The 14,493-nt window shown below is 60.0% G+C and overlaps 1 protein-coding gene across 2 annotated transcripts in view; it reads left to right on the forward strand.

Annotated features, from left to right (window-relative positions):
- ATP1B2 (ATPase Na+/K+ transporting subunit beta 2) overlaps nucleotides 1-14,493 on the forward strand; it is a 30,845-nt gene that overhangs the window by 10,435 nt on the left and 5,917 nt on the right. The window contains exons 4-6 of one of the 2 annotated variants that reach the window (XM_090129527.1): nucleotides 2,556-2,761; nucleotides 8,118-8,174; nucleotides 10,239-10,745. In XM_090129527.1, coding sequence (XP_089985653.1) covers nucleotides 2,556-2,761; nucleotides 8,118-8,174; nucleotides 10,239-10,604 — 629 coding nt within the window. In that variant the 3' untranslated portion in view covers nucleotides 10,605-10,745. Of the gene's footprint in view, nucleotides 1-2,555; nucleotides 2,762-8,117; nucleotides 8,175-10,238; nucleotides 10,746-14,493 lie in introns of those variants that run through there. The other variant, XM_090129528.1, reaches the window with a different exon arrangement.

The following is a 14,493-nucleotide window of genomic DNA, read 5'->3' on the forward strand; positions in this document are numbered from 1 at the left end:
CTTACTGGGCGCCCCCTCAGCCCTACTGGGACGCGCTGGGCGACCCCTCATCCCTACTGGGAAGCACTGGGAGACCCATTTTCCTTACTGGGACACCCCTCAGCCCTACTGGGATGCACTGGGACACCCCTTTTCCTTACTGGGCGACCCCTCACCCCTACTGGAAGTCACTGGGTGACCCCTCAGCCCTACTGGGACCCACTGGGAGACCCCTTTTCCTTACTGGGTGACCCCTCAGCCCTACTGGGAGGCACTGGGCGACCCCTCAGCCCTACTGGGAGGCTCTGGGACACCCCTTTTCCTTACTGGGCGACCCCTCAGCCCTACTGGGAGGCACTGGGAGACCCATTTTCCTTACTGGGAGACCCCTCAGCCCTACTGGGACCCACTGGGAGACCCCTTTTCCTTACTGGGAGACCCCTCAGCCGTACTGGGAGGCACTGGGACTCTCCACACCGCTACTGGGAAGGACTGGCAGACCCGTTTTCCTTACTGGGCGACCCGTCACCCCTACTGGGAAGCACTGGGAGACCCGTTTTCCTTACTGGGCGACCCCTCAGCCCTACTGGGAGTCACTGGGACACCCATTTTCCTTATTGGGACACCCCTCAGCCCTACTGGGAGCCACTGGGCGACCTGTTTTCCTTACTGGGAGACCCCTCAGCCCTACTGGGAGGCACTGGGCGACCCCTCACCCCTACTGGGAGGCTCTGGGACACCCCTTTTCCTTACTGGGTGACCCCTTAGTCCTACTGGGAGTCACTGGGTGACCCTTCAGCCCTACTGGGACCCACTGGGAGACCCCTTTTCCTTACTGGGCGACCCCTCACCCCTACTGGGAGTCACTGGGCGACCCCTCACCCCTACTGGGATGCACTGAGAGACCCCTTTTCCTTACTGGGCGCCCCCTCAGCCCTACTGGGACGCGCTGGGCGACCCCTCATCCCTACTGGGAGTTACTGGGTGACCCCTCAGCCCTACTGGGAAGCACTGGGAGACCCATTTTCCTTACTGGGACACCCCTCAGCCCTACTGGGATGCACTGGGACACCCATTTTCCTTACTGGGCATCCCCTCACCCCTACTGGAAGTCACTGGGTGACCCCTCAGCCCTACTGGGACCCACTGGGAGACCCCTTTTCCTTACTGGGTGACCCCTCAGCCCTACTGGGAAGCTCTGGGACACCCCTTTTCCTTACTGGGCGACCCCTCAGCCCTACTGGGAGTCACTGGGCAACCTCTCAGCCCTACTGGGAAGCACTGGGAGACCCATTTTCCTTACTGGGAGACCCCTCAGCCCTACTGGGAAGCACTGGGCGACCCCTCAGCCCTACTGGGAAGCACTGGGACACCCATTTTCCTTACTGGGAGACCCCTCAGCCCTACTGGGAAGCACTGGGCGACCCCTCAGCCCTACTGGGAAGCACTGGGACACCCATTTTCCTTACTGGGACACCCCTCAGCCCTACTGGGAGTCACTGGGCGACCTGTTTTCCTTACTGGGTGACCCCTCAGCCCTACTGGGACGCACTGGGAGACCCCTTTTCCTTACTGGGTGACCCCTCAGCCCTACTGGGAGGCACTGGGTGACCCCTCAGCCCTACTGGGATGCACTGGGTCACCCGTTTTCCTTACTGGGACACCCCTCAGCCCTACTGGGATGCACTGGGACACCAGTTTTCCTTACTGGGTGACCCCTCATCCCTACTGGGATGCACTGGGAGACCCCTTTTCCTTACTGGGACACCCCTCAGCCCTACTGGGACACACTGGGTGACCCCTCATCCCTACTGGGACGCACTGGGACGCCCCTTTTCCTTACTGGGCGACCCCTCACCCCTACTGGTAGTCACTGGGCGACCCCTCAGCCCTACTGGGACCCACTGGGACACCAGTTTTCCTTACTGGGAGACCCCTCAGCCCTACTGGGAGTCACTTGGCGGCCCCTCAGCCCTACTGGGACGCACTGGGAGACCCCTTTTTCTTACTGGGCGACCCCTTAGTCCTACTGGGAGTCACTGGGAGACCCCTTTTCCTTACTGGGCGACCCCTCACCCCTACTGGGACGCACTGGGCGACCCCTCAGCCCTACTGGGAGGCTCTGGGACACCCCTTTTCCTTACTGGGCGACCCCTTAGTCCTACTGGGAGTCACTGGGTGACCCCTCAGCCCTACTGGGAAGCATTGGGCGACCCCGCAGCCCTACTGGGACACACTGGGACACCAGTTTTCCTTACTGGGAGACCCCTCAGCCCTACTGGGAGTCACTGGGCGGCCCCTCAGCACTACTGGGAAGCACTGGGACCCCCGTTTTCCTTACTGGGCTACCCCTCAGCCGTACTGGGAGGCACTGGGACGCCCCTTTTCCTTACTGGGCGACCCCTCAGCCCTACTGGGACGCACTGGGAGACCCCTTTTCCTTACTGGGCGACCCCTCAGCCCTACTGGGACACAATGGTTGCCCAGCCCATCACTGCCTGCCCCCCTCCCCCCCCCCCCCCCCCGCGCGGCCCAGTGCCCGGTGCCGTGTGTCCGACGTGCCGTGCTGGGTGCAGCGTACAACGACAGCGTGCAGGCAGCCCGAAACGCAGCCTGCATCCCGGGTCGCTACAATGAGCAGCCGGACGACGGCGTCCCCAATTACCCCAAAAGGGCCTGTCGCTTCAACCGCTCCCTGCTGGGACCCTGCGCCGGGCTGGGGGCGGCCAGCGACTACGGGTACGGGGCGGGGAGACCCTGCGTGCTGCTGAAGGTCAACAGGGTGAGCGAGGGGGGGCTGGGGGGGGGGTTTGAGGGACATCGGGGTCAATGGGGGCAGTGGGGACATTGGGGGGGTGAGGGGGTGGTGGGGATATTGGGGATGTTGGGGGATATTGGGGGCGGTGGGGACACTGGGGGGATATGGGGATGTTGGGACGCTGGGGGGATGTGGGGATGGTGGGGACATTGGGGGCAGTGGGGACATGGGGACAATCTGGGGATGTTGGGGACATTGGGGACATTGGGGGGGTGAGGGGGTGGTGGGGATATTGGGGATGTTGGGGGATGCTAAGGGCGGTGGGGGATATTGGGGACATTGGGGGCAGGGGGGACGCTGGGGGGATATGGGGATGTTGGGACACTGGGGGGATGTGGGGACATTGGGGGCAGGGGGGACATTGCGGGGGATGTGGGGATGTTGGGGACAGTGGGGGCAGGGGGGACACCGGGGGGATGTGGGGATGTTGGGACACTGGGGGCAGGGGGGGCAGGGAGGACATTGGGGGGATGTGGGGATGTTGGGGACAGTGGGGGGATGTGGGGGTGGTGGGGATATTGGGGATGTTGGGGGACACTGGGGGTGGTGGGGGATATTGGGGGCAGTGGGGCACTGGGGGGATATGGGGATGTTGGGACGCTGGGGGGATGTGGGGATGGTGGGGACATTGGGGGCAGTGGGGACATGGGGACAATCTGGGGATGTTGGGGACATTGGGGGCAGTGGGGGCAGGGGGACAATCTGGGGATGTTTGGAGTATTAGGGGACACTGGGGGCAGTGGGGACAGTGGGGGGATGTGGGGGTGGTGGGGATATTGGGGATTTTGGGGGACGCTGGGGGCGGTGGGGGATATTGGGGGCAGTGGGGACACTGGGGGGATATGGGGATGTTGGGACACTAGGGGGATGTGGGGACACTGGGGGCGGGGGGGACATTGCAGGGGATGTTGGGGACAGTGGGGGCAGGGGGGACACCGGGGGGATGTGGGGATGTTGGGGACATTGGGGGGATGTGGGGGTGGTGGGGATATTGGGGATGTTGGGGGACGGTGGGGGATATTGGGGGCAGTGGGGACACTGGGGGGATGTGGGGATGTTGGGATGTGGGGATGGTGGGGACATTGGGGGCAGGGGGGGCACTGGGGGATGTGGGGGCAGTGGGGACAGGGGGGACGCTGGGGGGATATGGGGATGTTGGGACTCTGGGGTGATGTGGGGATGTTGGGGACATTGGGGGCATTGGGGGGGCAGGGAGAACATTGGGGGGATGTGGGGATGTTGGGGACACTGGGGGCAGGTGGGACACTGGGGGGATGTGGGGATGTTGGGGGCAGGGGGGGACATTGGGGGGTGGTGGGGTATTGGGGATGTTGGGGGACGCTGGGGGCGGTGGGGGATATTGGGGGCAGGGGGGACATGGGGACAATCTGGGGATGTTGGGGACATTGGGGGCAGTGGGGACATGGGGACAATCTGGGGATGTTTGGGGTATTAGGGGACACTGGGGGCAGTGGGGACATTGGGGGGAGATGGGGGGTGGTGGGGATATTGGGGATGTTGGGGGACGCTGGGGGCGGTGGGGGATATTGGGGATATTGGGGGCAGTGGGGACACTGGGGGGATGTGGGGACATTGGGGGCAGGGGGGACATTGGGGGGATGTGGGGATGTTGGGGACATTGGGGGCAGGGGGACAATCTGGGGATGTTTGGGGTATTAGGGGGCACTGGGGGCAGGGGGGACATTGGGGGGGTGAGGGGGTGGTGGGGATATTGGGGATGTTGGGGGACACTGGGGGCGGTGGGGGATATTGGGGGCAGGGGGGACATGGGGACAATCTGGGGATGTTGGGGACAGTGGGGGCAGGGGGACAATCTGGGGATGTTTGGGGTATTAGGGGACACTGGGGGCAGTGGGGACATTGGGGGGAGATGGGGGGTGGTGGGGATATTGGGGATGTTGGGGGACGCTGGGGGCGGTGGGGGATATTGGGGATATTGGGGGCAGTGGGGACACTGGGGGGATGTGGGGATGTGGGGACACTGGGGGGATGTGGGGACATTGGGGGCAGGGGGGACACCGGGGGGATGTGGGGATGTTGGGACACTGGGGGCAGGGGGGGCAGGGAGGACATTGGGGGGATGTGGGGATGTTGGGGACAGTGGGGGGATGTGGGGGTGGTGGGGATATTGGGGATGTTGGGGGACACTGGGGGTGGTGGGGGATATTGGGGGCAGTGGGGCACTGGGGGGATATGGGGATGTTGGGACGCTGGGGGGATGTGGGGATGGTGGGGACATTGGGGGCAGTGGGGACATGGGGACAATCTGGGGATGTTGGGGACATTGGGGGCAGTGGGGGCAGGGGGACAATCTGGGGATGTTTGGAGTATTAGGGGACACTGGGGGCAGTGGGGACAGTGGGGGGATGTGGGGGTGGTGGGGATATTGGGGATTTTGGGGGACGCTGGGGGCGGTGGGGGATATTGGGGGCAGTGGGGACACTGGGGGGATATGGGGATGTTGGGACACTAGGGGGATGTGGGGACACTGGGGGCGGGGGGGACATTGCAGGGGATGTTGGGGACAGTGGGGGCAGGGGGGACACCGGGGGGATGTGGGGATGTTGGGGACATTGGGGGGATGTGGGGGTGGTGGGGATATTGGGGATGTTGGGGGACGGTGGGGGATATTGGGGGCAGTGGGGACACTGGGGGGATGTGGGGATGTTGGGATGTGGGGATGGTGGGGACATTGGGGGCAGGGGGGGCACTGGGGGATGTGGGGGCAGTGGGGACAGGGGGGACGCTGGGGGGATATGGGGATGTTGGGACTCTGGGGTGATGTGGGGATGTTGGGGACATTGGGGGCATTGGGGGGGCAGGGAGAACATTGGGGGGATGTGGGGATGTTGGGGACACTGGGGGCAGGTGGGACACTGGGGGGATGTGGGGATGTTGGGGGCAGGGGGGGACATTGGGGGGTGGTGGGGTATTGGGGATGTTGGGGGACGCTGGGGGCGGTGGGGGATATTGGGGGCAGGGGGGACATGGGGACAATCTGGGGATGTTGGGGACATTGGGGGCAGTGGGGACATGGGGACAATCTGGGGATGTTTGGGGTATTAGGGGACACTGGGGGCAGTGGGGACATTGGGGGGAGATGGGGGGTGGTGGGGATATTGGGGATGTTGGGGGACGCTGGGGGCGGTGGGGGATATTGGGGATATTGGGGGCAGTGGGGACACTGGGGGGATGTGGGGACATTGGGGGCAGGGGGGACATTGGGGGGATGTGGGGATGTTGGGGACATTGGGGGCAGGGGGACAATCTGGGGATGTTTGGGGTATTAGGGGGCACTGGGGGCAGGGGGGACATTGGGGGGGTGAGGGGGTGGTGGGGATATTGGGGATGTTGGGGGACACTGGGGGCGGTGGGGGATATTGGGGGCAGGGGGGACATGGGGACAATCTGGGGATGTTGGGGACAGTGGGGGCAGGGGGACAATCTGGGGATGTTTGGGGTATTAGGGGACACTGGGGGCAGTGGGGACATTGGGGGGAGATGGGGGGTGGTGGGGATATTGGGGATGTTGGGGGACGCTGGGGGCGGTGGGGGATATTGGGGATATTGGGGGCAGTGGGGACACTGGGGGGATGTGGGGATGTGGGGACACTGGGGGGATGTGGGGACATTGGGGGCAGGGGGGACATTGGGGGGATGTGGGGATGTTGGGACACTGGAGGGATGTGGGGATGTTGGGGGCAGGGGGGACATTGCGGGGGATGTGAGGATGTTGGGGACAGTGGGGGCAGGGGGGACACCGGGGGGATGTGGGGATGTTGGGACACTGGGGTGATGTGGGGATGGTGGGGACATTGGGGGCAGGGGGGGCAGGGAGGACATTGGGGGGATGTGGGGATGTTGGGGACACTGGGGGGATGTGGGGGTGGTGGGGATATTGGGGATGTTGGGGGACGCTGGGGGCGGTGGGGGATATTGGGGACATTGGGGCAGGGGGGACACTGGGGGGCTATGGGGATGTTGGGACACTGGGGGGATGTGGGGACATTGGGGGCTGGTGGGACATTGCGGGGGATGTGGGGATGTTGGGACATTGGGGGCAGGGGGGACATGGGGACAATCTGGGGATGTTGGGGACATTGGGGGCAGTGGGGACATGGGGACAATCTGGGGATGTTTGGGGTATTAGGGGACACTGGGGGCAGTGGGGACATTGGGGGGAGATGGGGGGTGGTGGGGATATTGGGGATGTTGGGGGACGCTGGGGGCGGTGGGGGATATTGGGGACATTGGGGGCAGTGGGGACACTGGGGGGATGTGGAGACAACGGGGGCAGTGGGGGCAGGGGGAACATTGCGGGGGATGTTGGGGACGTTGGGAGCAGGGGGGACATGGGGACAATCTGGGGATGTTTGGGGTATTGGGGGACACTGGGGGGATGTGGGGATGTTGGGGACATTGGGGACATGGGGGACATTGGAGGGATATTGGGGGTGGTGGGGGCAATGGGGACACTGGGGGGATGTGGGGATGTTGGGGACAGTGGTGGTAGGGGGACATTGGGGGGGATGTGCGGATTTGGGGACACTGAGGGCAGTGGGGACATGGGGACGAACTGGGGATGTTTGGGGTATTGGGGACATTGGGGGCAGTGGGGACACTGGGGGATATTGGGGACGTTGAGGGCAGTGGGGACAAGGGGTACAAACTGGGGACATTGGGGTCAAAGGGGACATTGGGGGCAGTGGAACACTGGGGGATATTGGGGACATTGAAGGATATTGGGGACACTGGGGTGATGTGGGGATGCTGGGGATATTGGGGACGTTGGGGGACACTGGGGGCAGAGGGGACATGGGGACAAATTGGGGATGTTTGGGGTATTAGGGGACATTGGGGACAGTGGGGACATGGGGACAAACTGGGGTCATTGGGGACATTGGGGGGCAGCAGGGATGTTGGGACATTGGGGGCAGGGGGGACATGGGGACAAACTGGGGTCATTGGGGACATTAGGGGACATTGGGGGCAGTGGGGACAAGGGGTACAAACTGGGGTCATTGGGGTCAGTGGGGACAGTAGGGTCACTAGGGACTTTGAGGGACATTGGGGCAGTGGGGATGTTGGGACGTGGGGACAAACTGGGGACATTTGGGGTATTAGGGGACATTGGGGGCAGTGGGGACAGTAGGGTCGCTGGGGACGTTGAGGGACATTGGGGTCAGTGGGGACGTTGGGGGACACTGGGGACATGGGGACAAACTGTTGTCACTGTGGGTTTTAGGGGCCCTTGGGGACAGTGGGGACGCGTGCCCCGTTAACCCCTTCCCTCCCGCAGGTCATCAACTTCTTCCCAGGGATGAACAAGAGCATCAACGTCGTCTGTGCTGCTAAGGTGACCCCACAGCCTGGCTGCCACCCCCCCATGTCCCCAACGTCCCCACGTGTCACCCCCACAGTGTCCCCATATGTCACCCATACGTTGTCCTCGGTGTCCCCATGTGTCACCCTCTCTGTGTCCCCAACATCCCCATGTGTCACCCCCACGTTGTCCCCATGTGTCACCCGTATGTTGTCCTCGGTGTCCCCATGTGTCACCCCCACAATGTCCCTATATGTCACCTATATATTGTCCTTGGTGTCCCCATGTGTCACCCCTAAAATGTCCCCATGTGTCACCCATATGTTGTCCTCATTGTCCCCATGTGTCACCCTCTCTGTGTCCTCAACGTCCCCACGTGTCACCCCCACAATGTCCTTATATGTCACCTATATGTTGTCCTCGGTGTCCCCATGTGTCACCCCCACAGTGTCCCCATGTGTCACCCCCACAGTGTCCCCAACATCCCCATGTGTCACCCTCCTGTTGTCCCCATGTCACCCATATGTTATCCTCAGTGTCCCCATGTGTCACCCCCACAGTGTCCCCAATGTCCCCATGTGTCACCCCCATGTTGTCCACATTGTCCCCATGTGTCACCCCTACGTTCTCCTCAATGTCCCCTTGTCACCCCACAGTGTCCCCAATGTCCCCATGTGTCACCCCCACATTGTCCCCATATGTCACCCATATGTTGTCCTCAGTGTCCCCATGTGTCACCCTCTCTGTGTCCTCAGTGTCCCCTTGTCACCCCCACAATGTCCCCATGTGTCACCTTCTCTGTGTCCCCAATGTCCCCATGTGTCACCCCACGTTGTCCCCATGTGTCACCCATATGTTGTCCTCATTGTCCCCATGTGTCACCCCCACGTGTCCCCATGTGTCACCCATACGTTGTCCTCGGTGTCCCCTTGTCACCCCCAAAATGTCCCCATGTGTCACCCTCTCTGTGTCCCCAGTGCCCCCATGTGTCACCCCTACATTCTCCTCAATGTCTCCTTGTCACTCCCACAGTGTCCCCATGTGTCACCCTTTCTGTGTCCCTAATGTCGCCATGTGTCACCCATATCTTGTCCTCATTGTCCCCATGTGTCACCCCCACGTTGTCCCCATGTGTCACCCATATCTTGTCTTCATTGTCCCCATGTGTCACCCTCTCTGTGTCCCCAATGTCCCCGTGTGTCACCCCCACATGTCACCCATATGTTGTCCGCATTGTCCCCATCTGTCACCCCCACAATGTCCCCATGTGTCACCCGTACGTTGTCCTCGGTGTCCCCTTGTCACCCCCACAATGTCCCCATGTGTCACCCTCTGTGTGTCCCCAACGTCCCCATGTGTCACCCCCACATTGTCCCCATATGTCACCCATATGTTGTCCTCAGTGTCCCTATGTGTCACCCTTTCTGTGTCCCCAGTATCCCCATGTGTCACCCCTATGTTCTCCTCAATGTCCCCTTGTCACCCCACGTTGTCCCCATGTGTCACCCGTATGTTGTGCTCGTTGTCCCCATGTGTCACCCCCAAAATGTCCCCATGTGTCACCCATATCTTGTCCTCATTGTCCCCATGTGTCACCCCCACAATGTCCCCATGTGTCACCCTCTGTGTCCCCAACGTCCCCATGTGTCACCCCCACAATGTCCCTATATGTCACCTATATATTGTCCTTGGTGTCCCCATGTGTCACCCCTAAAATGTCCCCATGTGTCACCCATATGTTGTTCTCATTGTCCCCATGTGTCACCCCTAAGATGTCCCCATGTGTCACCCTCTCTGTGTCCTCAACGTCCCCACGTGTCACCCCCACAATGTCCTTATATGTCACCTATATGTTGTCCTCGGTGTCCCCTTGACACCCCTAAAATGTCCCCATGTGTCACCCCCACAGTGTCCCGAATGTCCCCATGTGTCACCCCCATGTTGTCCTCATTGTCCCCATGTGTCACCCCTACGTTCTCCTCAATGTCCCCTTGTCACCCCACAATGTCCCCATGTGTCACCCTCTGTGTCCCCAACGTCCCCATGTGTCACCCCCCATTGTCCCCAGTGTCCCCTCACTCTCTGGTCTCTCCCCAGCGGCCGCGTTCAAAGGGCGATCTGGTAAGGGAGGACCCAAAATCTGCTGGTTTCACCCCAAAATCTGCTACTTTCACCCCCAAATCCTGCTGGATGTCCCCAGATCCTTTAGTTTCACCCCAAAATCTGCTGGTTTCACCCCAAAATCTCTTGGGTGTTTCCAAAATCTACGGGTTTTACTCCCAAATCTGCTCATCTCACACCAAAGTCCTGCTGGTTTCAACCCAAAATCTGCTGGTTTCACCCCAAAAAACACTTGGCTGTCCCAAAACTTGCTGGTTTCACCCCAAAAACTGCGAGTTTCACCCCAAAGTTTTGCTGATTTCGTGCCAAAATCTTGCAGGTTTTTTTCCCAAAATCTGCTGATTTCAGCCCAAAGTCCTTTTTCAGGGCATCCCGAAATGCACCCCAAAATCGGACGGAATGTCCCCAAATCTTTCTGACTTCACCCCAAAATCTGCTGGGTGTCCCCACTCCGTGTCCCTGGGCCGTGTCCCCAGTGTCCCCAGTGTCCCCATGCAGTGTCCCATTGGTGTCCCCAGTGTCCCCATGCAGCGTCACAACGATGTCCCCATTGTCCCCCATGTCCCCATGCAGTGTCCCCATTGTCCCCAGTGTTCCCATGCAGTGTCCCATTGGTGTCCCCAGTGTCCCCATGCAATGTCCCCAATGTCCCCATGCAGTGTCCCATTGATGTCCCTGATGTCCCCATTGTCCCTAGTGTCCCCATGTAGTGTTACAGTGATGTCCCCCACGTCCCCCATAGTGTCCCCATGCATGTTCCCAATGTCCCTATTAATGTCCCCAATGTCCCCAGTGTCCCCAATGTCCCCATGCAGTGTCCCATTGGTGTCCCTGATGTCCCCAGTGTCCCCATTGATGTCCCCATTGTCCCCATTGATGTCCCCATGCAGTGTCTCATTGATGTCCCCATGTCCCCATGCAATGTCCCCATTGTCCCCAATGTCCCCATGCAGTGTCCCATTGATGTCCCCATTGATGTCCCCATTGTCCCCCATGTCCCCATGCAGTTCCCATTAATGTCCCTGATGTCCTCAGTGTCCCCATTGATGTCCCCATGCAGTGTCTCATTGGTGTCCCCCATGTCCCCATGCAGTGTCCCATTGATGTCCCCATTGATGTCCCCATTGTCCCCCATGTCCCCATGCAGTGTCCCATTAATGTCCCCGATGTCCCCATTGTCCCCAGTGTCCCCATGCAGTGTCCTATTTTCATGTCCCCATGCAATGTCCCCATTGTTCCCAGTGTCCCCATGCAGTGTCCCATTAATGTCCTTGATGTCCCCAATGTCCCCATGCAGTGTCCCATTGGTGTCCCTAATGTCCCCATTGTCCCCATGGAGTGTCCCCATTGTCCCCAATGTCCACATGCATGTCCCATTAATATCCCTGATGTCCCCAACGTCCCCATGCAGTGTCCCACTGGTGTCCCCAATGTCCCCATGCATGTTCCCAATGTCCCCATTAATGCCCCCGATGTCCCCAGTGTCCCCAGTGTCCCCATGCAGTGTCACAGCGATGTCCCCATTGACCCCCATGTCCCCATGCAGTGTCCCATTAATGTCCCTAATGTCCCCAGTGTCCCCATGTAGTGTTACAGTGATGTCCCCAATGTCCCCATGCAGTGTCCCACTGGTGTCCTCAGTGTCCCCATGCAGTGTCACAGCCATGTCCCCAGTGTCCCCATGTCCCCATGCAGTGTCCCATTGATGCCCCTGATGTCCCCATTGTTCCCAGTGTCCACACGCAGTGTCCCATTGGTGTCCCTGATGTCCCCAATGTCCCCATGGAGTGTCCCCATTGTCCCCAGTGTCCACATGCAATGTCCCATTAATATCCCTGATGTCCCCAACGTCCCCATGCAGTGTCCCACTGGTGTCCCCAATGTCCCCATGCATGTTCCCAATGTCCCCATTAATGCCCCCGATGTCCCCAGTGTCCCCAGTGTCCCCATGCAGTGTCACAGCAATGTCCCCATTGACCCCCATGTCCCCATGCAGTGTCCCATTAATGTCCCTGATGTCCCCACTGTCCCCATGTAGTGTTACAGTGATGTCCCCAGTGTCCCCATGCAGTGTCCCACTGGTGTCCTCAGTGTCCCCATGCAGTGTCACAGCCATGTCCCCATTGTCCCCAGTGTCCCCATGCAGTGTCACAGCCATGTCCCCATTGTCCCCAGTGTCCCCATGCAGTGTCCTATTTTCATATCCCCATGCAATGTCCCCATTGTTCCCAGTGTCCACACGCAGTGTCCCATTGGTGTCCCTGATGTCCCCATGCATGTTCCCAATGTCCCTATTAATGCCCCCGATGTCCCCAGTGTCCCCAGTGTCCCCATGCAGTGTCACAGTGATGTGCCCCATAGTGTCCCCAGTGTCCCCAATGTCCCCATGCAGTGTCCCATTAATGTCCCTGATGTCCTCAGTGTCCCCATTGATGTCCCCATGCAGTGTCCCATTGATGTCCCCATTGATGTCCCCATTGATGTCCCCATTGTCCCCCATGTCTCCATGCAATGTCCCATTAATGTCCCTGATGTCCCCATTGTCCCCATGGAGTGTCCCCATTGTCCCCAATGTCCACATGCATGTCCCATTAATATCCCTGATGTCCCCAACGTCCCCATGCAGTGTCCCACTGGTGTCCCCATTGTCCCCATGTAATGACACAGTGATGTCCCCATTGTCCCCCATGTCCACATGCAATGTCCCATTAATATCTGTGATGTCCCCATTGTCCCCATGCAGTGTCCCATTGGTGTCCCCATTGTCCCCATGCAGTGTCACAGCGATGTCCCCATTGACCCCCATGTCCCCATGCAGTGTCCCACTGGTGTCCCTGATGTCCTCAGTGTCCCCATTGATGTTCCCATTGTCCCCATTGATGTCCCCATGCAGTGTCTCATTGATGTCCCCATGTCCCCATGCAATGTCCCCATTGTCCCCAATGTCCACATGCAGTGTCCCATTAATGTCCTTGACGTCCCCAGTGTCCCCATACAGTGTCCCATTGATATCCCCATTGATGTCCCCAGTGTCCCCAATGTCCCCATGCCGTGTCCCATTGATGTCCCCATTGATGTCCCCATTGTCCCCCATGTCCCCATGCAGTGTCCCGTTAATGTCCCCAACGTCCCTGATGTCCCCAATGTCCCCATACAGTGTCCCGTTGATGTCCCCATTGATGTCCCCATTGTCCCCCATGTCCCCATGCAGTGTCCCATTAATGTCCCCAACGTCCCTGATGTCCCCAATGTCCCCATACAGTGTCCCGTTGATGTCCCCATTGATGTCCCCATTGTCCCCCATGTCCCCATGCAGTGTCCCATTGGTGTCCCCCATGTCCCCATACAGTGTCCCATTGATGTCCCCACTGATGTCCCCATTGTCCCCCATGTCTCCATGCAATGTCCCATTAATGTCCCCAACATCCCTGATGTCCCCAATGTCCCCATACAGTGTCCCATTGATGTCCCCATTGTCCCCCATGTCCCCATGCAGTGTCCCATCAATGTCCCTGATGTCCCCAGTGTCCCCAATGTCCCCAATGTCCCCATGCAGTGTCCCATTAATGTCCCCAATGTCCCTGATGTCCCCAATGTCCCCATACAGTGTCCCGTTGATGTCCCCATTGATGTCCCCATTGTCCCCCATGTCTCCATGCAGTCCCATTAATGTCCCTGATGTCCCCAGTGTCCCCAATGTCCCCATGCAGTGTCCCATTGGTGTCCCAATGTCCCCATGCAGTGTCCCATTGATGTCCCCACTGATGTCCCCATTGTCCCCCATGTCTCCATGCAATGTCCCATTAATGTCCCTGATGTCCCCCATGTCCCCATGCAGTGTCACAGCCATGTCCCATTGATGTCCTCAGTGTCCCCATTGTCCCCCATGTCTCCATGCAATGTCCCATTAATGTCCCTGATGTCCCCAATGTCCCCATACAGTGTCCCATTGATGTCCCCATTGTCCCCAATGTCCCCATGCAGTGTCTCATTGGTGTCCCCCATGTCCCCATGCAATGTCCCATTAATGTCCCCATTGTCCCCAGTGTCCCCATACAGTGTCCCATTGATGCCCCCCCTGTCCCCATTGATGCCCCCCTGTCCCCATTGATGTCCCCCCCCTTGTCCCCATCCCTGTGACCTTCTCTCTCTTTATGGCCGCGGGGCGCAGGGACAGACGGCCACCAGCGTAAGGGGGGGCACTGGGGAAACTGGGCAAACTGGGGAGGGG

The sequence above is a fragment of the Phasianus colchicus genome, chromosome 36 (genome assembly GCF_987193195.1).
Source record: "Phasianus colchicus chromosome 36, bPhaCol1.hap1.1, whole genome shotgun sequence".
Taxonomy (NCBI): Eukaryota; Metazoa; Chordata; class Aves; order Galliformes; family Phasianidae; genus Phasianus; species Phasianus colchicus.